General features: G+C 39.1%; 1 protein-coding gene across 1 annotated transcript in view; it reads left to right on the top strand.

Moving 5' to 3' along the window:
* LOC144060422 (contactin-associated protein-like 5) overlaps window positions 1–26335 on the top strand; it is a 147702-nt gene that overhangs the window by 105603 nt on the left and 15764 nt on the right. The window contains exons 14-22 of the mRNA XM_077579967.1: window positions 3573–3729; window positions 4242–4369; window positions 5569–5739; window positions 7019–7237; window positions 9048–9287; window positions 16124–16342; window positions 18701–18834; window positions 19748–19835; window positions 22599–22799. Of these exons, the coding sequence (XP_077436093.1) occupies window positions 3573–3729; window positions 4242–4369; window positions 5569–5739; window positions 7019–7237; window positions 9048–9287; window positions 16124–16342; window positions 18701–18834; window positions 19748–19835; window positions 22599–22799 (1557 nt within the window). The remainder of the gene's footprint in view (window positions 1–3572; window positions 3730–4241; window positions 4370–5568; window positions 5740–7018; window positions 7238–9047; window positions 9288–16123; window positions 16343–18700; window positions 18835–19747; window positions 19836–22598; window positions 22800–26335) is intronic.

The following is a 26335-nucleotide window of genomic DNA, read 5'->3' as shown; positions in this document are numbered from 1 at the left end:
AGTACAGATAAATAACTCTTTTCAGGTGATTTTGGGCGCCGTATTATACACGGGTGCGTGTTAGTCACGGGATTTATGGTATATGAAACAAATGATGTCTTGGTGACGAGTACTGTATGTGCATGTTTAGTTAAAAAATCCAAAATTGAGCGGATAAAGGAAATTTCTCAGACTAAGTAAATAAGCAGCTGATTTAATGGCTGTCGATGGTGTGCTATTTAGAGAAATACAATCTGAGGATTATTTGTCATCCTCAATTTGTTTAATCCTATTGGCATTTCGTCTGGATCACGCTGAAAGAATTAGCACTTCCTCATTCCCTATAACCTCCATCGATTTTTACAACCTGATCGAAAAGCATTTCGGTTTCATTCGTCTTACTTTTTTTTTTTTTTGCTAGAGGTGAGCATTTTATTTAGTAAGCAGAAAAGCGGGCTCTCCAGTCACCACCAAAAGGTTGACATTTTAGCTGCATATCCAATAGAACAGCAAGCATGAAACTGATTAGTTTGCAGCTTGTATTTTGAGGATTTTTGAAGCGACAACCACCCAGATTGTGTTGTGATAAACACCACAGGGCTCTGCTAATGGAGCTTGGAGCAGCACTCATTCAACAAAATCAAGCTTCTCATTCATTAATTTGCCGTCCCGCCAAGGTTATCGCGACATCTCGTACAGGAAGTATTGATTGTCGCCTTTTCCTATTTTCGGGGGGCTGATTAGTATTTTTAAAATAATCAGTAAAGTAATCAAGACAATCAAGGATGGCAGCTGATGCTAAAGACAATAAAGAATGTTTTATTTCCAACCTTGGTAGCGCAAACATTAGCTTGCATGCTAATGTTGCTCTCGCCCACACACTGCTTTTCTGCTGTCTGCTCTTTTGCCATTGCTTACAAAGGAACTTTTTCTCATTTTGGTCTTAATAAGGCATTAGACTGTTAGTCATAGGTCATTGCATCCTATTCAGACGTGATTTCAGAGAGAATTGCCGGTGTCTGCGTCCCGCTGTGTGACTTAGACTAATATGACTTTTGTGGCCATACATAAATGCGCTTCCTAATGCGGCTCTAATGCATGCTGGATGGGCAGAGAGCACTGCAGCATGTGACACTTGATTATGTTTAGTGACAAGAGGCTTAATGGGCTTTTCCCTGCATACCGGCTTCATTTGCAATGCAGGCTTACGTGTGTGAGCGATGATTGAGGCCGCCGTACTTAACCCCGCAGAGGAGGTGATGAAAGGTCTTTTTTTTTATGACGTGGCCCTTGCTACAGTTACATTCGCAGGGGGCTTGTTAAGTATCGCTAGCTGTTGTGGTGGCTTCGACAAGAGCGTTCTTTAAGCACAATCTTTGTGTTTGTGGAGTCGTGATCACTTTAGATTTCAAGGCCCAAAATGCTAAACTGAAGCAGATTTTATTCTCAAAGTCTTGCAGCTGCATTTAAGTATCAATATTTTACGAGCAAATGAACCTAGTGAAGGACTTTAAACTTTAAAAGAGTTCCAGATCTCATCGCTTCTGTCTAAATGCATTGGTATAAACCCTCTGTGCATGCATGCTGTGCAGATGTTAAAAGCATTTTCAGTATTTGCTTCTCTAAATTTAAACCATGTGAAAAAGAAAAGAAACTTGAGATGGACAAAGCCTAAAGAAATACAGTTGAAGGTCAAAGTAATTCAGTATTCTCTTTGAGCATCCTCTCGGGTTTTTGACGCGACAGAAATAAGGGTCAAAAAAGGTGAAAAACAAAAAGACAATTCCGATCAAGTGCAACAATATGCCAGATGGTGTCTGAATTCCATCTCTGCATGCTGATCTTTGGCCCGTTGCCCAAACTTATAAGGTCGAAACCGCCGTTTTGTCCTTGCGTAAGTAACAACTGGGTCGCGCTTGGGGATGTCTGCTGGGAATCAGTGCACAACCCGGGTGCAACTTAACAATGGATGTCCTTCACCTCTTCAGTTTAGACATACAGTTGCTCATTAAACCAACCTGGTGGCTCATATACCAAAAATTGCTGAGGTGGGCCTTTTTAACAAAATTTAGTGGTCCGTTATCGTCGGTCTGTCTTTTTTTTTTTTTTTAAGCCAAACCAAACTGTTATCGTCAGTCCATCCTTTTATTTTAACCATGCTTCCTTCACCACACTGTCACCACTATTTTAGGACCGACAAACGTCGATGGGCATTCTGTCAGTACTGTCCATCATTCAGAAAAATGGGCTTCCATCAGTGATGGCCTGACGATTACACTAGCTGCGTTTCCATTACAGTTTTTCGCTAAAATAAAAGCGATATTGCCCTATTTTGATAAAGTACAATTTGGACTTGTAGGTGTTTACATTGAAGAGCGTTACACTTCAGAGGTGTAAATCTACTAATGTCCCGTCTCGCGAGATCTCGTAGTTCTGTAGGAGGTGCTCATGATGTTTACGGAAGACGGACGACCAGAGTTGTTCGGATTACTTTAAAAACATCTTTCCCCCCTCACCGGGTGGGATCGGGCATTTGGTGTTGGTGCTGTGTGTATGCGCACTTATAACTTGTGTTATGGTGCGGCTGGATAGAACGGATACGACGTGTGCCGTATGTCGCTCGATTGCTCGTTGCACGGGGGAACGGCCATTTCTCATGCAACAATATGAAGCGTGCATAGAATGGCGGCCTTGGCTCTATAGATAAATAACTTTGTGCTTAAAAAGACTTGTTATCCCCTCGGGAGGCAGTTCCGACACAAAAGCGAGTGGCCCCGTACTTCCTACTCCCTTCACTCTATGACCGGGCGGGGGTCACATGACTACAGGGAATGCGCAAAAATTGTTTCCATTACCTTTTTACGAAATACTTCTATTTCGATTTGTCTCAAAAACCACCTCATGAGATGGTAAAAACATTTTTGAGATATTTGAGTCTTTTTGAAAATCCTGTGTTTCCATTACCAGCTTGCTTTTGCGCAAAACTGAGGGTAATGGAAATGCACCTACTGACGGACAACAAAAAAAAACTTGCGTCAGTGCCTTTAGTCCGTAATTTTTTTTTTTTACAGGTTCTTATCCTTCGTCAGAAAACCAGGCATCCGTCAGTAGCGACGCAATGCCCGCCTCTGCAAAAAAGGATAAGATAACCGTGCTGGAAAACCTTTTTATTGCTAGATTTTGTCATAGAACTAGTAGATGATTCTTCCTGACTGCCTGGTCAGTCTCTTTTGATGCTAGTTTGTTATCCTGACATGGCAAGAGGCAGGCCTACTGGAGAGGCTTAATTCACACAATGTATGCCCAGTTTTAGAGGCTTCAGTATGACAAGGACAAATTGTTAATGTAGATTCCTGAAAGACTGCAAAATTCTCACATTGGTATACAATTTAGTTTGTCCTAGAACTAAATGATAGCTGTCCGGTACATTGCTGTAGATTGCACTCTGTCAGTTGGTTTGTTGTAGGGTCCGTACCAAGGATGAATTGTTGGCATGGAACCATGTACAGAAGATGATTGTAGGCACTTTGTTATGAATGTAAAATTTTATTGATGTACTAGACAATCTCTGACTGACTGGTACGTAATTGCAGATGGCAGTCCAATGTCTTGGTGGCTGGATAGACGGGGCGAGAGGCGGAGCTATTGGGGAGGCTTTCTGCCGGGAATCCAGCAGTGCTCCTGCAGCCTGGAGGAGAACTGCGTGGACATGAACTACTTCTGCAATTGTGACGCCGACGCAGATGTCTGGTATGTTAACAAGAACTCTGTGACTCGCAGTGATCTACTGTACAGATTTGTTTTCATTCACCTTCATTTAATACTGTTTTTCTTGAAAAATGTCAGTAAATGCTTATGATATGCATGCTAACCTAATGGGATAAGTCAAGTTTAAAGTTGGACTCTAGCCAGTGTAGAAGATAAAGATAATAATGAAAACTATTTGAAATGTTGCAAAAAGCAGCTAAACCTTCATTTGAATTTTGCTGTATTAAATGCTTGAAGTGTCTTTGCATTTTGTGCGTTAATCCACTCCAAACTCCAAATCCAGCCTGGATTCAGCTCTGTTTGCATATTTCCAAAGGCGCTTGTCTCCCTCGTGATGAATTGCTTTAATGTCTTTACTCTGCCTTCTGCGCTAATGCAGAAGAATGGGAGCCTTTATCTCGATTCCCGTCGAGGCGTCCGGGCCCTGAGGGACACCCTCCGCCCCCCTGTGTTTGTGTTTGCTTATTCACTCATTTGTTCGATGTCTGTCACAGGGCCAACGACACAGGCGTCCTCTCCTACAAAGACCACCTACCAGTGAGCCAGATAGTGATCGGAGATATCGGCAGAGCCGGCTCGCAGGCTGTCTACCACATCGGCTCTCTGCGTTGTTATGGAGACAGTAGGTGATCACTCATATACTGGATGAAAGTCTTAACCACAGGCAGGAAAGGACTTAGGGAAACTTGACTTGGTCACTCACAAGTAAGAGACTGTAGAATTGAATAACTCATTTGTTCTTCTTTCTATCATGGCTGACGACCTATTCTGTTATAGCCACATTTCCTCCTACTAGTACAGTTTGTGGATAACCATACAAGAAAAACTGTATTTTGAGAATAAAGTCAAAATACTGAAAGAAAAGACTTGGATTTTATTTTTATTTTTATTTATATTACAATCACAGTATGATTTAATTCTGATAAAATTAAGATTTTTCTGACTCATGATTAGTAGTGCTTTTTCACTGGGAAAAAAATGCATTTTTGTATTAAAATTAATTGGACTTCAATGTCATCCTATTATGTCTATTATGTCTTAAAAATATATGGAATATGTGACTTTGCAGTATCTTCATTTTTTTCTAAAATAAATAAATAGATACAGTAAAATTTCATTTTCATAATATTTCAACTCATTTTCTTAACCAAATACAGCTTAATTCTTGTAATATAGGGTTTAAGTATAACTTTTTAAAAATATACTTTTTTCAAAATAAAAAAATACATTATTTTTAATGTATATAATAAGACATTTACTAATAATATACAGGTAATGACTTTAGACAAAGAAGCCAAAAAAATATGACTTCATTCTTATTATTGTGATTTATTTTTCTCTGAAAAAATCCAACTTCATTTATACAACTAGTTTTCCTATTTAAAAAATGTGACTTCTAAAACAGGAATGATCAACTGGCGACCACATCTAGAGTGGTTCCCTGATCAACAAACTTGAAAAAGTCTTCAAAAATCACTGATAAACATTCTATATGACTTTCCATGAAAAGCTGAGGGTAAATGGACAAAAAAATCCCGGGAAGAAACATCAGCGAATATATGAGTTTGCAGGTGCCGAATTGCGAAAATATACTGTAATTTTAAGTTGTAATATCACCATTCACCTCTAGATGGCAAACATGGCTTCGTTGCGCTTGCTTACACCAGTTCTTACTGCCCTATACTAAAGTATAACATGAGTAGGCCTAATATACTTCTCAGTTGTTAGTCCTTTACAGTGAATGCTCTAACACTCATCTTTCTCCATCCATACCTGATTACATGTACTGTATGGATGTATTTTTGTCTGTTTCTCCTTCAGAGTCCATGTGGAATGCAGCCACCTTCTACCAAGAGTCGTCGTACCTCTATTTCCCCACCTCACCAACCGAGCCTGCCTCAGACATCTCCTTCTACTTCAAAACGAGCACTCCCTCAGGAGTTTTTGTGGAGAGCTTGGGCCTCAAAGACTTTGTCAGAGTGGAGCTCACCTGTGAGTCAACAGTCATGCGCCAGAACGAGGACAACGAGGCACTAAAGCACCACAGCATTCTTGTATTATGTTATACTGGCGCAAACTATACAGTATAAATGTTTAGGGCTTCTTGCACAACAAATTAAATCATATTTGTGGTAATGCAATTTTAGTAAGCTGCCTTTTCGAAATTTGAAAATAAGTGCAATTTGTACTATTAAGTTGAATTAGCAAATCTTATGATTATTAATGTTATTTAATTTTAAAAAAAAAATCATGTAATTTGTTTTGCTTTTATAATTACATTTAATATTCAATAAATATTTAGATTGATAAATTTATTTTGTTATTTATTTATAATTCATTCATTCAGCCATCTATTTTATCATTCTATTTTACTCTGCCAGGCATGAGTCAGTTTACAAATTTTGTAACACACACACATATATACAAATAGTATACTGGTATGTACAATATAAATACAGTGTATATTGTACTGTATATGTACTATATATTTATATTGACATACATATATACATACATATACGCTCACACACACATACATACTATATATATGTGGATAGGGAATACTGAAAATCCTTGTATAAGTCAGGCCTATTTAAAACTTCTCATATGCATTTTTCCATAAAAACAGGGGCTGCCCCCCTCCCCTTGCATAAAAATAATATTGGAGAAAAAAAATCTGTAAATAGGTGAATCCATCGATGCCGAACCACGAGTATGTGGAGAGGTCTACTGTATAACAAAACAGAGAAGAAGCAAAAAAACACTATCTTATATTCTACCCTACTATTTAGTTTTTACCATGACAACGCAAGTACTTTGCAAGGCAACATTACTGTACATACAATATATGTGTGTATACATTTATAATATACCTCGGCTGTATGGAGGGAAAATTTAGAAAGTGCTTGAATTTGACCTCGATAAAGGCATACAAAGCCAGCAAGAGCATTCGAATATTAGAAGCCTCCTTTGAGGGTAATGCAATCTGCTATGAAAATGTATGTAAATAATGAAAGAATGCACTTGGGGCTCTGTGAAGCTTGTTCTTGTCTGCCAGCATGACAAATGCACGGTGCATTTCTATTCAAAAGCAGTTGCAGCCGTGGAGTGTTTGTTGTAGTAGATGTGCTGGTGTTATTTACTGTTGATTACAGGGAAGCTTTGTCGACAAATCTGAGCGGGGGGGATTGTGCCGTTGTTTGTGTTGAGGGGAGAATACTCATCCCAGTCTTGTTCATCCTATTACATTTGTGTCTTTGTGGCCAATCAGCTCCGTCCATGGTGTCATTTTCCTTTGATGTCGGAAACGGCGCGGTGGTCCTGTCCGTCAAGTCGCACATGCCGCTGAATGACCGGCAGTGGCACTACGTCAGGGCGGTGCACAATGTCAAGGAGGCCTCGCTGCAGGTAGACCAGCTTCCTGTCCGCTTCCTGTCGGCTCCTGTAGACCGCCAGCTGCCCTTAAAGCTAAGCAGCCAGCTTTTTATAGGTAAGGTCACCGTCTTTAAGCCAAATCTTAAAATTTCCAGTAGACATATCATGCTTTTTACTTTTACTTGATTGTTCAGCGAAGTTGTCCTCGTGAGGGCTGTGTAGATGCTGATGTGTCCACTACATGCCCCACATACACAGATCCGCACACTAAATTGACAAGCGCAATTTGGCGGCTTGGTAATGAAGCACTTAATCCGCTAGTGAGACTCATGGGGAGAATCAACGAGCAACAGCTTGGCGCAACTGTGGTTGTGTTTGCAGAGGCGGATATCTCCTGCTTTGATTGCAGCTTGGAGGAAGTCAGAGTCTCCAAAAGTTGCTCTATTGGTCGCTAGTCACCTCCTGATAAAGGGTCCCTTGTTGAAAGCCAACAGGGGGAAATTTGATGTACCTAAAACGTACACAGTCCTGAAAAGTTCTGAAGGGAACTTTCACCGTTCTTTTTTTTTTTTTTTAATGCTAATGCTCACTATACTAATAATAACAACCACAAGACTACATATTCTCAGTTGAAGTGTGCCAGAATGATTGAATACACAGCTGTAGAGCACTTTCTGCTGGATGTGGAAGAAGGTCTAATCTGTACAAAATGGTTCCTAATCTTATACTATCTTGCACAACCACCCCAAACCCCCAGAAGAGGGTGACACTGCCTAGCCCATGTGACAATGTGTGACTCGATGGTCTTTTTTGGTTCGAACTGTTAAGTGTGAAAGAGTGCAGATAGGAAGATGCCGAGCCAGGAAAAAGGTCACAACCGCACAACGGCCTAGGTCAAGTCACCTATCTAATCATATACGCCAAAGAGACTTAACCTATACCAAGGGCTCCTCAACTGGTCATCATTAAGTTGTGGCCTACTTTTTCAACTACATAATTTGTTATCATCTTTTTTTTCCCAATAAAGATACACATTTCAGAGCATGTTAAGGAGTAAAATTTAAATAAATTAAGTCATAAAAATTATTTTTAATTTTGCTTCTAAAATGCTTTATTCTTGTCTTATTAACACCAACTTTAAAGAAGCTACGTGATTAAAAAAAAAATTTATAACTTGATTTAGTTTTTCTTTAAAAAAATAATAAAGAAGTCATAAAATTAATTTTAATTTTTCTTCTAAAAACACTTCATTTTTGTATTATTAACACCACCTACAAAGAAACTTAATTAGATTTTGTTTTCTTTCAAAAAAAAAATGAAGTCATAAAAATTATTTTTAATTTTGCTCCTAAAAACACTTCATTCTTGTATTTTTAAGACCATCTACAAATAAACTATTCATTAAAAAATAATATAACTTGATTTTGTTTTTTCTTAAAAAAAAAGAGAGATGACATTTTCATAATACTCTTTCTGTTGTTATAAAATGACTTTAAATAAAATAAAAATAAAGTCAATTTACAAATAGACCTACAGCTAATAAAAAATAATGTAACTATAAAAGTAAAAAAAACAAAAAAAAAAAACACCCACAATTCATATTAGACATTGGAGTTTAATGGCCTTTCTATTCTCAATGTCGAAAGGCCAAATTGTCTTCCACTAGATGCTCATATGAGGTTCCACTGGCTCTTTTTACTACAGCTTGGGCAAAACTGTAGAGTTTCTGTTTGACATAGTGAGAAGCAGATTGATTTGGAATGATCCAAGCCAAGACGTGACAAAGATAATGAGATATTATTACAAATAAATTCCTACATTGATCTATTTTCTTACAGTTAATTATGAATCCACAATAACCATAAAATTAAGTAAATCAAGTAGTTAATTCATCACGACATGCAGCTAAATCGCTGTCATTGCAGGCGGAACGACATCGCTGCAGCGGGGCTTCTTGGGCTGCATGAGGAGCCTGATGGTGAATGGGCGGAGCTTGGACTTGGAGGAGCGGGCCAAGGTGACGCCGGGCGTGAGCGCAGGCTGCCCCGGGTACTGCAGTGGCTCCAGCAGTCTGTGCCACAACAGGGGTCGGTGCATCGAGAAAAGTAACGGCTATGCGTGTGACTGCTCCCAGTCGGCCTATGCCGGGACCTCATGTAACCAAGGTAACGCTCCATTTACTGCATTATGGTTAAGGAGCTTGATGTTGCAGTGTCCCATATTGACTGTTACAATACAAAATGCATTGGTAGCAATATTCTTTAAAACCTCTCTAAAAATGTTCTCTTTTGAATATTAATGCTGTCAAATAAAAAACACAATTGTGTTCTTTTTTGTCACAGCGACAATATCCAATTGAAAACATGTTTGGCATTTTTTTTAACATTGTCTATATTTTCTTACAATAGTATTTTGACATTGATTGGCATTTTTTTTAACATTGTCTATATTTTCTTACAATAGTATTTTGACATTGATATTGTTGCTGTCAGATAAAAAACAAACATGGGCATCTACTACAATATTCTCTGTTTATGTCAGCGGTGCGTATTGTAGCAGTCCATGAAAATACTGATACTGAAGGAACCGTTTTTAAATTTGTGTTTTGGATAAATATGCAAAAAAATATATATAAAATTTTTAAATGTGACTTATTGGACAGCGATGATATCCAAACTCCTAAAGAAAAGTTAATTGGACATTTGTTTTTCATCAGACTCAATATTTACTGTAAAATTAAGAGAGAGAGTATTGTTGAATTGTTGCTGTCGGATGAAAAACAAGTATGGGGATTGATAATCTCCCCCATGTCTCCTACCACTCACTCGCGGCTTTGCCGGAGAGTGATGCTGCATTCACACCAAAACCGGGGGGGGGGCCCTTTTGGCGGCGCGTTTGCATTGTAGTCAATGTACTTCGTGTGGACCGAAACGAAAGTGCGTGGGGTGGCGCGGAGGACGCGTTTGGAGCGCTGAAACGCGGGGCGGTGCAGCAAAATGCGCACATTTGTGACGAAAATCCGCATACTCGCATGTTTGCCAAAGATTTTAACTTTTTTCACATTTCACCTCGCGTTAGCCAATCGACTTCGAGTACCGGCTACATCACACACAGCGTCCTGTCTGTTGTCACCCCGAGCGCAACAACACGGCCAACCGGGACCGAATGGTGAGCAAGGAAGTAGCATACAAGTGCTGGTAAGTGTATGTACTTGCTGTTGAACTGTACCGAGGTAGCAGCAGTGTTTACCATCCATGCCAAATGTTATTTCGCGGAACTGCCGGCCTTCGGATTACCACTAAAAAAGCGGAAGTGCTATCACGTACCTCAAAAACCTCTTGCTGCTGGAGAAAATAGTGCCCAGGAAAAAAGTGGAAGTAGTCGGCAGTGCTCTGTTTTTGTTGACTGGTAAGGTGCTCTATACACCTCCTCTCCGGTGTACACGAATGCATGTATGAGCGGCAATCATTCCAAAAAACTTTATGCGGTGGTAAAACGCTAGCGAATGAAGCGTTCCAGATGCCTTTTCAGTTTTCGTGTGAATGTAGCATGAGTCTGGTCAACCGCCCTATCAGTCGCATTTCTGAGGTGAGCGAGAGGCAGGGTACGCATGCCCGAGACATGTTGCGGCTGTCCCATATTTTGTTACGGGCAGTTCCCTTCTGTTGCACTGTACCACAGAAGTCGAAAACGTTCCGAAGATGACAAGACGACATGCGCGGCCTGTTAGTGGCTGAAGTAAGATTTGGCCTCTACTAACCAATCATGATAATATTTATTGATGTCATTGCATCTCCTCATGTACAAAACCAGACTTCCGGGAGTCCGCAGCTGTAGCTGGCTACTAGCTAGCGTGATGGATATAAAGCAGCACCTCCTTAAAAAATCCCTCCATGGTGGTGAATAAGCTGACAAGTATCATTAACACTAAATGAGAACAAGAAGAAATTTATTGGGGAAGACATGCTAAGACTAAGTCATGCTAAACCAGTGCAAAGCTATCAATAAATGCCATCACGAAACACTGGATAAAATGATAATTATAATACAGTGTGGCGATGCAGTGAATAACGAGGCGAGGAGATGAAGGCAGGCCATGTCTGTGCTTTCCACCAAAAATTGACAAGTTTTGAGAGCAAGCAAGCAGCAAGTATTGTTTTATTTTAAAGATACGAAATTTAGTGATGAATGAAATGTATTGGCTATTACTAATATACATACAAAAAGCAGTTTCTGAGCCTAAATTGAACACAACTATACAAGCTTTTTCATCAAACTATATTGTGCCTTGTCAAGAGTGCATATTATAACTATCCAATGAAAATGTGCAACTCAAACTTAAAAGATTACGGTGACCAAAAAAAGCTACAAAAATATTCCAAATAATGAGCAAAAAGTAGCTCTCTTATTTTAATTGTATGTGCGCTAATTTTTGTAGGAAAACTAGGATACTGATTTTTCAGTTAACTAGATATGATAATGTATCATGGATGCTTTTCTTCCACTAGTGCACAGTATGTCCATTATTGCTTCGTCATAAGGTTTTTTTTCCCTTCCAAATACTATGATAATATTATAATGTAACACTTGTGTTGGAGAGGTTAGGTTTTAAGCTCCTGTGTTTAGTTTAGCAGTGTTGTTCCTATTTCCTCTGCTATGTTAGCTTCTCACGCTATGTACTTGCTAGTTAGAGAAAGGCGTGGACTCCCACTGCAACCTTATTGGCAAAAGTGTTTCATGGCTACTTAATGTATCCAATCCTTTAACCCCAAATTAGGGATACATGTTATATAAATGCCCTTCTTTGATAAAGCAGCCAATGAGATCACAACTTAATCGTCTTACTAGACACAAAGTGTTGACAAGCGAAAAGTGTAAACATTTGCCCCCACTTATTACTGAAATGTTTTCAATGAAGCCCAGCTGTCACCTTGACGACACGTTACACGTCATATTTGTGTCCTCTCTTGCCACCGTCCTCTGCAAGGATTAAGGCAAGCTTCTTATTTCTCCGGAAGGCCGAGTCCAATCATTTGTTCCCCTTTTTCCCTGCAGTGTGGAGATTCTCTCGGCCATGTTCCTTTTTTTTTTTTTTTTTTTTAACAGCCCTGTTGGGCTCCATTTATTTTATCTACCGCGACTCGCTTCTTTTATCTTGGCGATTCGGTCAGTAGGTTCGCCTAAACGACTTACTGTTTCGGATCATTGGCTTTTTTAGTCCCTCCATCCCTTGCAGGAGCAGACTCTTGAGAGAGGCACATGTTTGCTTTCTTGTGACCACATTGTTACCAAGGACCATTTCTGCTATAAACACCCTGATGGCACTCTATCAGATTTAGGCTACAGAGTGCTACAAGGCAGGCAGAAGCTCAGAAAAAGATTGTTGGGGGAAAAAAGTAAATAATTGTTTATTCAGGTGGAACAGCATTACTATCTGTCCCACAACTATAACATGAATAGCAACAACAATTCTAATCCCTAGTAAGAGTGACCTGACTGGCTTCCAGCAAGAGGTTGTGTACACCCTGGAATGGTCACCAGTCAATTGCAGTGAATTACAGTCAATCCCTGTCTATTTCGGGGACATGTTTTAGACTTCCCATGCCACACCTTTTTTTGTTGTCCTTTGTTTGCATTCTCATAGCAGACATGCCGCTGCAACCCACCACGCAAAGCGGTCCCAACCCTTAGAGGGAGGGCTGTCAATACTCACGCATTGAGCGTGACACACACGCATTTCTGTCCATTCTCACGCTAAGAAAAATCCATGTGAATGTTTGCCCACCATTACCTGAAATACGGAATTGTCCTATATTTAGAAATGTAAGCGTCGTCAAGGAACGCACTTTATCCCGTAATACCATGAGATCCCAAAATAGTCCGTAAAATATTAATGGAATTTAATGAACAACAATGCCCTTTATATGACAATTTACAGTAACGTTCCTAGGATAGAGTATGACGATATAGAATCCGCTCGTCTTATTGGTCGACTTAATGTTGCTTGCGGAAGTATATAGCGGAAGACAATGCGCCGCAATTTGACAGTCTCGGCAAATCACACTCACGGAGGCGATGGGGTTGAGGTCGGTCGGCCATAACAATGAAGGTGAGAAACGGTGCGTAGTTATATAATTATATAATATTTGTATATGAATAATGCATGTTAAGCCTAGAGTTGGACAGTTTTCTGACCTAAATAAATTATTAAACATGTTTTTAATGTGTACAATTATAAACTGAAGATATATCATCATACTCTATTAACTAAAAGTGAACAAAAGTATGTTTTTCAGATAGATCAAGTGGAAGCAAGACGATTTTGAGGAGGAAATGGAGTAGTAGTTATGGCAATGATTTTTGCCATAATAGCATTAAGCACTGCATATTTCATAGCATTGGCAATTTAAAAATATATATTTTGATTATAATGTGCATGTATGCACTTGTAATGTTTGCATTCTTTTCAATTTTCCAAGTTATGTGAACTTGTTGTTTAATGATGAGCTTTTCAGTTTGTAAGCTAAAAAAAGTGCTTTAAAGTGAAAATTTGTTAAGTTTTCTACCTATTTTCATTAGATTACATATTTAAAAATATCTGTTGCTTTTGCAAACACCTCTTGTAAAAATCCACTTAAAATTAGCAGAAAAAGTGTTTGAGCAGCAGCAAAGAAATTGCAACTTTTATCACAACTTTTAAGAAAATTGGCCGTGAAATCAGGCATCCTGCAACAGTCATAAAAAATGGCCGCGAAATTCTTAAAATCTGCATAACATTTTGTGCAAGGGGACACATCGCGACCGAGTGTGCACGTGAACGCTCTGACATGTTATTGACATGTCGTTAAAAAACACACACCCGCGCCTTTGATATTGGCTAAAATAAGGTCTAGGCACCACTGGGCATTTTTTTTTCTTAATTATTACAGGAATGGTACCCTCAAAGGCTCTTACTTTAGTGCTCTTGCTGCTTCCACATTTTAGGACCATACCTGTACCTTTTTGGCTGTGGAAAAATGTACAGCTACTTAAGATCCATAATTACAGTTAGGGCTGTGCAATTAATCGAAATTCAATTACAATTTCAATTATTACATTATGATAATACTAATTTTGAGTTGTTTGAGTGGTTTAAATTGATACATTTGCACATTTTTAAAATTTTTAAAATAACTAATTTAATAAATTTTGTTTCGTCCAAAAGGTACTTGCATAATTATAGTGTTTCAAAGAATTTTATTTGTCTTAATATTTCAGACTCAGTTTTATTGTCATTCAGCAAACATAACAGTTTAAACATTTTATTGTTATGTACCAAAAAATAAATGATCGTCCTAATCGTGATTTAAATTATTACCAAAAATAATCATGATTCATATTTTCTTCATAATCGAGCAGACCTAATTACAGTTGATTCTATCTTGAGTCGTACCCTTATTTCAAACAGTGTAAGATGTTGAAATGCATGAAATGTCCTCCTGGAAGAATGTCTTAGTCCTCTCACCCAGCCTGGAGAGAAAATATGGCGCCCAAGCCAATGATGTCTGTATGTAGAGAAAACAAAGCCATGTGGTGTGGTGGGAGGATGATATAAATCAAGCGTGACTTCACAGCGTGACGACAGTTGTTCGATTCTCATTTGCAGCCGCTGTCGTTGACGGCAAACAAATTGTTTTTTGGGGGGTCGTGTTGGGAACAAAAGAACGTTCTGTGCTCCCGGCGAGAACGTTTTACGATGAGGCCACACTTACATTTTATGTGGAACACGAGACCGAGCGCTTTAATGATGTTGTTAATGATGCTTCTTCTTTTCACATCTAATGAAGTTGGGTTGAAGTTCAATAAACATGTGAACTCTACTGGAGTCTAAACAAAATATATGGAAATTAAAGGATTTATTATTGAGCATAAAGGAGGCAGAAGCCTGTCCATAGTTCAATTAGGGTGAGTTTTTTTGGGGGGTGAAAACATTCATTCAGTACCGGTACTTCAAGCTGTCACAAAAGACATGTAATTATTAGTTGATTAGACTTTTTTAAGAAAACCATCTTTGTAGAGATCCGTTGTTCTACACACTTTACAAGGTTTTACAAAAATGCATACATTACACTAATTTCATTGTCTTTAGTGTTTGTGAAAACACTACATTACATTAATAATTTCTTTAAAGAAAATGAAAAAAAAAATCTCATCTTTGATATTTACAAAAACACGTTGAGTATGATGAAGGCCCTAAATACTCTAATTCCCAAAACACATATGTCAAGTTCAAATTAAAATCAATTGTCTTCACAGTTTCTTCTTTAAAATGTAATAAAAATATCTCTTATCTCTTGGAGGCTTTTGCAGAAGGTCAATTGGATGTACACTGTACAGTATTTATACATATGTGTCCAACATTCTCTTTAAATGTGGGACAGCACATGCAGGAAAGTGCTTCTGGGACAGAATGACCTCGACACACTCATGAAAATGAGTTGGAAGTAGTTTTGTCACAGGTGATATGGCATGACTGGCTGTGACACGCAACTAAGTCAGCCCATAGATCTCAAATAGAAACTCAAATTGCATTGCTGAATAGATGATATGGCGCAATAATTTGTTTTGGCATTTCAAAAATATTTGCAAGAGCAGAGTTCTCCCTGCCGCCTCTCACTATGCCTGCACTACGCTGGTACTTCTTTGCATGCTAGTTTTCAGATGTGCTATTTAAAGACACAAAATCAGCCAGTGTAAATCAGATCTGTTTTATAAATCCCTTTACGCATAATACATGTATCTTTTTCTATATACTGTACTCCACCTACAAAATATGCAATCCTGGTTGTGCACATTTATAAAAGTAAATCATAGTCAAATGATCTACTGGTGACTTTACTTTTGGTGAGAGCTGTGAGGTACTTTTATGAGTCTTTTGTTTTCATTTTCATGTCCCAATGTTGTATTGGTGTACGTGTTTTTTACCAATCACCCATGAATTGTGGTTGTGGTGTTTTTGCAGAGGTGTCCGTGTCTTTCGACAAAGAGTCATCGCTGACCTACACACTTCAGGAGCCTTTCTCTGTGATGCTGAACAAAAGCTTGCAGGCGGAGAGCAGCAGCAGCAGTCGGGCCAGAGAGGACTTTTCATTCAGCTTTATCACCTCGCAGAGTCCTGCCATGCTTTTGTCCGTCAGCACCCTCAGCCGCCAGTACATTGCTGTCATCGTGGCCAGGAACGGTACGTGCACAGATTGGCTCACATGTACTAGTAGAAGGTAAAAATTGTTTACCTTTTACCTGTTTACCTATTGTCTGTGCTGGGAAAATTTTAGAGTTTTTTTTTTTCTTGTAGCCATCTATACTATATTTAAATATAACTCCGTAGCACGATCAGGATTGGACTGGCCCGGCCCGCAAATAGCAACAATTTACGAACAGTATAACTGACGCCAATTGAAATGCGTGAAAAACAGTAGTAGTTGAACCCGAGGGGGAATTTTATTTAAATTTTTTAAACATCGATAAACATTGAATATAACACGCAATGTCGTATTTCCCTACAGTCAATCACCGATTTTGCAGAAAATATCAGCTGATACCGATCCAGCTAATCAGATTGGTGGAAAGTCTCCTCTGTATTTATGTTGAAAATTTTAATTGTCTTCAGTAATTACAATTACACTAATGTTGGGTTAATTGAGCATGAAATTGTTTTCACGGGTATTTTTTTTTTTTAAAGACCAACATTTCTTGAATGTTTACAAGGCGAAAGACAAAATTGTCCTCAAACTTACCAAAAACAAGTATTGGGTATTCTGAATTGTTTTCAATTTTCGTAAAACGGCCTATACTAGGTTCTTTGAAGACTCCCACGTTAAAAAAAAAAATAAATAAATGATTGTTACTCTAAAATTGTCTTAAAAGTTTACAACAAACATCTAAAAGACTTATCTTAATAATAGGTCCATTAGATACAGAAATTGTGAATGTTCACAAAACACTATGTTAGGTTTGTTGAAGATGTCTTCAGTGATTATGAAAACACGTACATTGACTGTGATTGTATGACTAAATTGTATTTAAAACTTTTTTTTTTAAACGTACTTGTCTTCAATCGTTATGAAAAACATGGTAGGTTCGTTGAAGACTAAATTGTGTTCACTGTTGATGAATACACTCAATCGTCGTAATTATTTACAAAAAACACATTAAGTTCTTTGAAGACTAAATGTCAATATTTTTTTATAACAGTGGCTCTTTTCTATGCACATTCACCGAACCCTTTTTTCTTGATTTTTTTATTCTAATTGAAGACATACTGTAGGTGAACAAAATAAACAGTGAGAATAACCTTTTCATCGAATCTTGCTCTCTTCACCTTGATTTCAGTGTTCTTCTATTCCCCAAACACATGCAGCTTACCAAAGCGTTCCTTTAATTTGCTAGATAGCTAGTTATGTTGGACTAGAATTGCTCAACTCGGCATTGCAAATCATGCAGTTAAGACACTCACTCCCATCAATCAACTCAACTCTATTTCTATAGAGCACTTTAAAGCAACAACCATTGTTTTCTTAAGATACAGCAGATACAATAAAAACAGCACAGGCCCCAGAATAGAATCCTGTAGAACACCATACGTTTCATTATACATGCAAATTCTTATTGCAGATATTTGTCCAACCGGTTACTTTTTTTGCTCAACATAGTAGGTTACAGTAATGAAGAAATCACATGACGTACCACCACAACAGCCACAATATGACTACAGAGCACACCAAATTCCCTACAGCACAGACAGACCAAGCAATGTAGTGTGATAACCTGCAGCCAATAACCAAGCAGGGCATATCATCACAAATCATTTGAGTTGGGATTGTGTCTTGACCTCCGCCAAACCCTTGAGACTGACTCACCGAACCCCTATGGTTCAGTCGAACCCAGGTTTAGAACTACTGTTTTATAAAGTATAATCTAGGTTCTTTTAGCATTGTAAATAGTACAAGTGCCATTAATGTTTGTTAGGTTCTATGAATGACTTAATTATCATCATTGCTTCCAAAAACATACTGTCGAGTCGGCTAGGTTCTATGAAGACTAAACTCTTCGATTTTTACGAAACCTTAGTTTCTTTGAAGACTATACATTGTCTTCATTATTTACGAAAAACATGTTTGGATTTGTGGAAAGCTAAATTGTCTTTACAAAAATAGAAATGCTGAGATCTTTCAAGTTGTCTGTGATGCCGGTGACATTTTCAGTATTGGATTTTTGAAGACTAAATTGTCGTTAAGGTCTACAAAAATGTCCATGTTTGGTTCTTTGAAAACTAACTTGACTTCATTTTGTACAAAAAACATATGCTAGGTTCCTTGAAGACTCTGACCTTAACTGTTTAAAAGACATATTAGGCTCCCTGAAGACTGACTTGTCTTCAGTGTTTACAAAAACACTTACATCTGCACAGCACTGGCGCTTTCTTATTTCCTCACATCACTTGTTTTTCACACTTGTTAGTTCCATCAGACAAAAGCGAACGTGACATAAATAAAGAAAAAAAGGGGCCACGCGGTTCACATTTGTGCCTTGTGTCCAGGGAGCCTGCAGATCTGGTACCACCTGCAGACGGACAGGAAGCCAGACGTCTTCTGCCCCGCTGCCACTAACCTGGCAGATGGACGACTCCACCGAGTACGAATCCACAGAGTGGAGGAGAAAATCTACGTACAGGTGAGGCAGACACACGAGGGTGGACCCGTGTTCAAATGTCGTGCTTTTATTCCAGCAGCAATGTGGTGTCTGTCAGAATGCATTAGCATTGATTAATTACTTTATTATGCAAATTGGGACTTTTTCACAAAGGCCTCGTGGCCTGGTATTAATGAGGCTGGCCGGGTTGTGAAAAAAAACTCCCCCAGGAAGAACTTTTCAAGTGTTTAAAAAGTGCTGTGGGGCATCTGCAGCCAAACACTTTGAAAAGACTTAATGACAAATAGAGGATGTAATGTGTCCTGCTGACTAAGGGCAGCAGCTTGGACGGCCAGTTTAGTTTATAACTTTGAAGAGTAGCCAAACATCATGGAGCTGTTACAGCTTCAAAAGGTGCCAAGGATAACATGAGTTATTTCCACGCTGGTCGTCGTAAACAGGGTCTGGCTCGGAACGCCAAGTCAGCGCCTCGGGTCGGACGCTAATGCTGTAAGATAGCTAGGCGTTCACTACTTTATTGTCATCCATAAGCCAGCTATTATATTAGGACAGGATGCTTTGAGACAAGCATTCAATTTTCTTTGTTATAATCCTTCTACTTGTTTTTAAAGGATGTGTAAGATGTATTTGGGTCAGGTAGGTCATGTATTTTCAAAGATGTATTCTTTGTTTGCAACACACTAGGTTGATCAAAAAGAATAGATTTAAAGTTTGTGAAAACACGTAGATTAGATTTGTTGAACACTGTTCTGAATTGTTTACTAAAACAATTGTTAGGTTCATTGCACCTTATTTCAAAGCTTCCGGTGTTTCATTATCATCCATCATTCACCAAGCATTCACACTAAAATCAAAGAATCTATCAGCTCAGTATTCACAAGTAGCTCTATATTTTGCACTTGTTACTTTACTTTGTTTTTTTCTCTTCAAACAGGTGGACCAGGACATCCACAGAAAATATACCCTATCCTTTGATGGAGAACTAGTCTTGATCAGAACTTTGACGTTGGGTAAAGTCATCAGTAAGTCCTCCATTTTGTTCAAGGTGTTAACCAAGAGCTACAACCTTGTCTGAGCCAAACATATATAACATGGCTCGAGACTGCGACCAATATGCTCGCACATGCATGTTTTAAAGGGGAAGTCAAGCTTTTTATGAAACGATATTATTTCATGCACTCTAGTTAATTTGACACCTTTTTTTTTCCATGAATGATGCCACAAACACCTAAACAGTGCTTTACTTCTGTAAAACACTACCACCAACAATGAAAAAGAGTTTTTTGATAGCAAAATACATTTATTTACATTCAACAGTGTAACAATTTGACAAAACAATTTGGCAAACTATTTACAATTGTGTGGATGTTTCAAATACAGATTTTCTTTTTGTAACACTCCCCTGCGTGCAAGTGGACGCAGCAGGATTTGCACAACAGATTAGTTTTACTGCGATGGCCCCTTAGCGTGCAGACGCTACACTTTCTTGCTGGCTTTTTTTTCCGGGGAATAGCAAGTATATACTGCAGTGTGTGTTTGGCCATGTTGCCATCAAGTCTACTCTCAGGATCATGATACGGTGACGTTACGGTGGTGTTACGTCTGGCTTCCTCATGTCCTTCAGTTCCTATACCGGGTGGTTGATCCATCTTATCCGCTCCATTCATGGTGGCATCGTAGTCCATAACCAGTGTCTTCTCCGTGATCAGACTGTACCCACTCCTCCGATGAATATGCATTGGACTCGGGGCACTCTTCGTCGTCCGATTGAACGTCCGCCTGAGCGTGCTCGGTTGTGCTCCGCGTTTTCCGGCGTTAGCATCACTAGCCGGTGAGGCTTTATGACGTGATCATAGCCACCGCGTCAACGCTTCCAACTTCGGCGTCAACCTCGGAGTCACCATCATCATCATCGTCGTCATCAATGTGCTTTTTAGCATTGGTCGATGCTTTTCGTCTTTGAAAAAAATGCTCAAGCGTGAGCTGCTTGCAACCGGTCGCCATTATGGCTTCCTCAGCCATTGTCCCCTCAACACTCTAGCTCCGCCTCACGCATTCTACTGACGCCTACCCAATCTTGTCCAAAGAGAGTCATCGCTGCCATCTAGGGGCCAAAAATAGGCATTAAATTAACTAGATCTGCTTGATACTTTCAGCACAGCTGGCCAAGGCTTTCCTCCACCTGTTTCCAAAAAAAAACCCAAAAAACTTGGTGAACGTCTTTTAACGTCTTTGGCGCTCCTCCGTAGGTTTTTACTAAACGTCATTTAACGTTTTTAGCAGTAAAAGAGTTAAAAATGAATTTTTCCATTTGCTGTCGATTGAAGATGACATCACCTGTGCTGAGGAAGTAGGTAACGACCAATCATGGCTCACCTGTTTTATGGGTTTGGTCAGCAAACTGAGCAAACTTCCTCAGCACAGGTGATGTCCTCTTCAGTCAACAGCTAGTGGAAAAATTATTTTTTAAAGGTATTAATTGTGCATGAAAAATAATGAAGACATCAAATTATTAACTTTTTACTGCTGAAAATGGCTAAATGAGTCAAGTATCCCTTTAATGCTCCCTCTGCGGTCACATTGATTAAAACATCAACGTCGCCATCTTTTTTACCACTTTAGCCAGGCTCCTCCCCTCCACGCTCCCATTGCAATGAGAGAGCACCATCTCCATATCTGTGGGTGCGTTCAGAAATATACTCTGAGCACACTCTGCTCCACTCTGATTGTTCGGAAACGCTGACCGTTTTCAAATGTGCCATTCGGTTATTCAGTGCCACAAAAAAGAAGTGCCGGCGTGCACTCTGGGTGCTCCACATCAGGCAGTACAAATGGAAAAGGCTTCAAGCTGAGCTGCTGATTGGTTTATAACATATATTAGGATGCGTTTGGAGTTTGCGTGTCTTGACCAGGAAGACTTTCTTTTTCTGCCGCTACATATTCGGCTGTTGCTGCAGTGCCATAAAAGTAGCAGTAGCAGAAAAAGAATGTCTTCCGGTTTCAAGGCAATGCAAAATTTGAGTAAAAAAAATAGTTTTGTTTTCTGACTTGTCTATTGTTCAAAATGGTATCCCCATTAGTTTTCACCACGGTGAAAACCTTTCTTCCTGGGGTTGCTCACAGAAACTACAAATAAAATATTATTCTTTACAAAATCAGAATCATTATAATTGATCATAATTAATCATTTACCTAAACTTTCCAGAGTGGATACATAAAGTAAAATAAACAGACCGACTTGTGTTAAATAAACACATTAGAGAGGATCAGAGAGTGGCACGTTTTTGTTTTTTTTTCCAATTTCTAATTTTAAAATGAAAAACGGGAGATGTCGCTGTCTCTTAGCAGAATGTTCAGAACATGTTTGTGAATATCTCTAAAACTGCGTGACATCTGTCTGAAAAATTAATCTGTTTGTGGATCAGCAGACATGTGCACCTTTAACAGTTCACAAGCAGAATTGAAGATTTGCAAATGATAAGTCATGATAAATGCACACAATAAAAAAAATGTGGCTATATTTGTGAATCTGACATATATTTGTGTGAATAATTTTGAATTATTGTTGAAATATTATTGTTCCAGTTGTTGAATGATTCTGTGAATTATTGAATTACTATTTAATTTAAAATATTTTTAAATAAAAGTAAATTTTTAATTTAGAAATTTTAAGTTAATTTTGAATTTTTGTGTGTATTATTGTTGAATTATTATTACTCCAATTGTTGAACTATTGCATTGTTGTGTGAAATATTATATTGTATAAACTATCTGTATCTGCACAGGGTTGGACGCATTCCACGAGGAGGTAGCTGAGGCCGCTTCGAAGGGTTTTGTGGGCTGCCTATCATTGGTGCAGTTCAACAACGTGGCACTGCTAAAGGCGGCGCTCACCAACCCCGGAAGCTCATCGGTCACTGTCCGAGGCCCATTGGTCCAATCCAATTGTGGTGCGCTGGCAGACTCTTCATCGCGATCTTTGCAAGGTGTGCTGAACACAGGTTGACGTTCAAATTTTGTATCTTTGTAACATTGCCTGAGTTCTCAACATGGGCTCAAAATGGTATCAAAATTATGTTCAAGTTATTCATTTTTTTCCCGCATTGAGTCAGTTTATGCTGACCTTGTTATTGTAAACTAATTGATTCGGGCCGGGGGGGTTGTCCCTTGGCGCTGCCGTGGCCTGGGGGGCCCTGGGGGGTTGTGCTTGCTCTGTCCTGGCCGGGGTTGACGGCTCCCCTCTTTGGTGGAGTTTTTCATGCATGCCAGATCCACCACACCAGCATCTATCGAAATTCAAACACAATCTGCTTCTTCCTCTGGTCGTTGAATCGGTGGAGGCTGATGTCTGTGGATCTCACTCCTTTGGTCTCTAGAGGTCTCCCTAATTTGTTGGAATTTAGATGTGGGGTTGGTGAAAGACTCTGGTTGGTAACCCGGTGGGTAGTAGGTAATGTCTGGTCGGTGCTGGATTTCACTTTTCTTTCTTTTCTTTGATCCTTCCTCGGGTGTCCTGACAACCTCGCGACTCTCGCTGGATTCTGAAGTATTCGGTTTAGGTGAACGGTATGGGATTTTTAATAGGTTTTAGGTGAACTAATGAGTACACACTCACACGCACGCACACATGCACATACTCACGCACATACAAAATAAAATAAAAAATATATATATATTAAAAAAAAAGAGAGCAGTGATGATGACATGTCGAATCGGTAAAATTACCGAATGAACAATACTGAGCTCTCCAAAAAATAATAATAACAAAAAAGAAAAAAGTAAACTAATTGATTCGTTCAAAAATGGTACCTTTGCATATCACTGTTATCCAATGAAAAAAACCTTGTATATCTAAATTGCTTTTCCTGTATTTATTTATTTATTTTTAATGATCCATCCACACGTTCTTAGTGGTTAATAAGATAATATTTACTCATCAAAATTAATTTAATCAAATGACAAAAGGTGTATTTTGTGTTGGTTAAGTGAGCTGCTATTTTTTTGTTTCATTCTATTTTGAAGGCTCTGTTAGTTTGTCTTTGTTTATTTCTGCAGGAAGATTTAATTAGATTCAATAGAAATAAATTGTGGGGACAGGATTTTAATTGGATTCTCACAATTAAAACCTGTACACTTTAACGACTGAGTTTTCAGCACATGACACGGTTGCTTTTCATTGGCCGGTGCAAAATAGTAGGCATTTCATAATTTATTATAGTCATTTATTTCATTCTACATTAATTTTATTTTTATTCTATTTTATACAGTAATTATTTTTTTCTGACACGCAGTAAGTAATGACTCAAGTTTTCACAGCACTTAACTTTTTCCACATTTTATGTTACAGCCTTATTCCATAACGAATTCCTCAAAATTCTACACACATGTCATAATGACAATGTGAAAAAGGATTTGAAAAATGTGTTACAAAGAAGAAGAAGAAATCACATACATACACATACGTAGCCTTCGCCATGAATCACAAAATTGACCTCTAGTGTCTCCGATTTTCACTGATTATCCTTGAGATTTTTCTGCATCTTAATAGAGATCCGAAAGTTGACGTCACGCGTCCCAACGTGGTGCGTTAGCGAAGCCATTTTGGCAGCATAGAAAACGCGTCTGCCACTTTGAATAATTGGCAAACGCCACACTTTAACAATGATTGACAGCTGTTGTGGACCCGCTGCCACAACGGGAAGAGGCAAAAAAGGATTTAGCATTCTCCAGGCTACCAAAAGAGGAACCAATGCGTAGACAATGGAGCACTTTGTACATGGTGGCTAAATCAGCAGATGCTAACAGTTACCACACACAAAATGTGGGGGAAATAATCAGTTCTGTTCATTTGTGCTGCTATGGTTTAATAAATATTACACAGTTGAATTTAATGACTGACCAACACCATAAAGAGGACTTTTTACGGCATTAATGACGGCGGCCGCGGCCGAATTAGCAGCTGCTAAGTTGCTAACATACATAAATAACACTGCCAAGACTTTTGTGAAACTGTTAACTTCGATGGCATATTGCGCACACATAAAGGGGAAATAAATCCGGATTGTACAAACTTGTAAAGCCTTTTGTATGATCAGATTTGAAAGCACTCACCGGTGTAAGAGAGGGTCTAATTCCACGTAGCAGCGCCGCCGAGTTGGGGAAAAAAAAGCTTTCCACCTCGCGCATGTATATCATGTCCTTTTCATCAAAGTGACTGTCAATGCTCTTGGGCGGAAAGTCATTTCAGTCCATTAACGCTGCGCCTCTGCTTTCCTGCCATAGTGAGGCGTGTACAGAGAAATAATCACGTGATGTCCACCGATCTCTATTGGAGTCGAGCTGCGTTAAATTCAGTTGATTCAACATGATGCAGAAAAGTACTCACCTTTAAGATCGCACAGTTGACACAACCAAGACTGAAATCCCAAGGAATTAATTTTCTGTCGACCTCCAAGACAGAATTGTCACAAGATGCAGATTTGGCGAATAGTCAATAAAAATGTCTGCTGCTTTGAACGTCCCCCTGAGCACAGCAGACTCCATTATCTTCCGTCCGCAACACACCGCCACCAAAAGTTCAGTTCAATTCGTAGAACAATGAGAACGTTCCAGAAGGGTAATCATATTTTCAGCAATCCACCAATTAGGCCTAAAAAGTAGAGTGGCCAGACTGAAGCCTCTCATTAGTAAAGGGTTCATGTTTACCTGTCTGGAGTTTGCCTCAAGGCACCTGAAGGACTCTCAGACGATGATCGACAAAATTCTCTGGTGTGGTCTGAGGAGACAAAGAGTACATTTTTTGACCTGAATACCTGAATGTTGGAGGAAATCAGGCATCACTCATCATCTGACCACTGCCATCCCTACAATGAGGAGTGATGGCAGCATACTGCTGTGGGGATGCTCTTCAGTGGCAGGAACTGGAAGATAAGGAAAAGCTGAATGCAGCAATGTATAGAGACCCACTGAATAAAATCCTGCTCTTGAGCGCTCTTGACCTGGCGGAAAGAGTTCATCTTCAGCAGGACATCGACCCAAAGCACAAAGCCAAGATAATCAAAGGAGTGACTTCAAGACAACTCTGAAAGTCCTTGAGTGACCCAGCCAGAGCTCAGACTTACACTAAATCCGACCAAACATCTCTGGAGAGAATGGCTGTGCATCAACGCTACCCCTCCAACCAGATGCAGCTTGACAAGTACTGCGTAGGAATGAGCAAAACTGCCCAAAGATTGATGTGCTAAGCCTGTGGCATCAAGGAAACATTTTTACTTGAGCCTTGCTGACAAATGAATATCAACAGTTTTGAACAGAAGTTGTACATATTTACATTCTTATTTTTTTTTCTGCCAGAAAAGTCCTTATGAGGTATTCAGAACTTCTACATTAGATTAAGACAAACTGTTTAGTTAAAACTGGCGGCACAGTAGCTGACTGGTTAGCACGTCCACCTCCCAGTGCAGAGGACAGGAGATCGAGTCCAGGCTTTGGCCTTCCTGGGTGGAGTTTGCATGTTCTCCCC

Source organism: Vanacampus margaritifer, chromosome 11 (genome assembly GCF_051991255.1).
Source record: "Vanacampus margaritifer isolate UIUO_Vmar chromosome 11, RoL_Vmar_1.0, whole genome shotgun sequence".
Lineage (NCBI taxonomy): Eukaryota > Metazoa > Chordata > Actinopteri > Syngnathiformes > Syngnathidae > Vanacampus > Vanacampus margaritifer.
The sequence above is the reverse complement of the archived record's forward strand: the minus strand, read 5'-3'. Positions and strand labels throughout refer to the sequence as shown.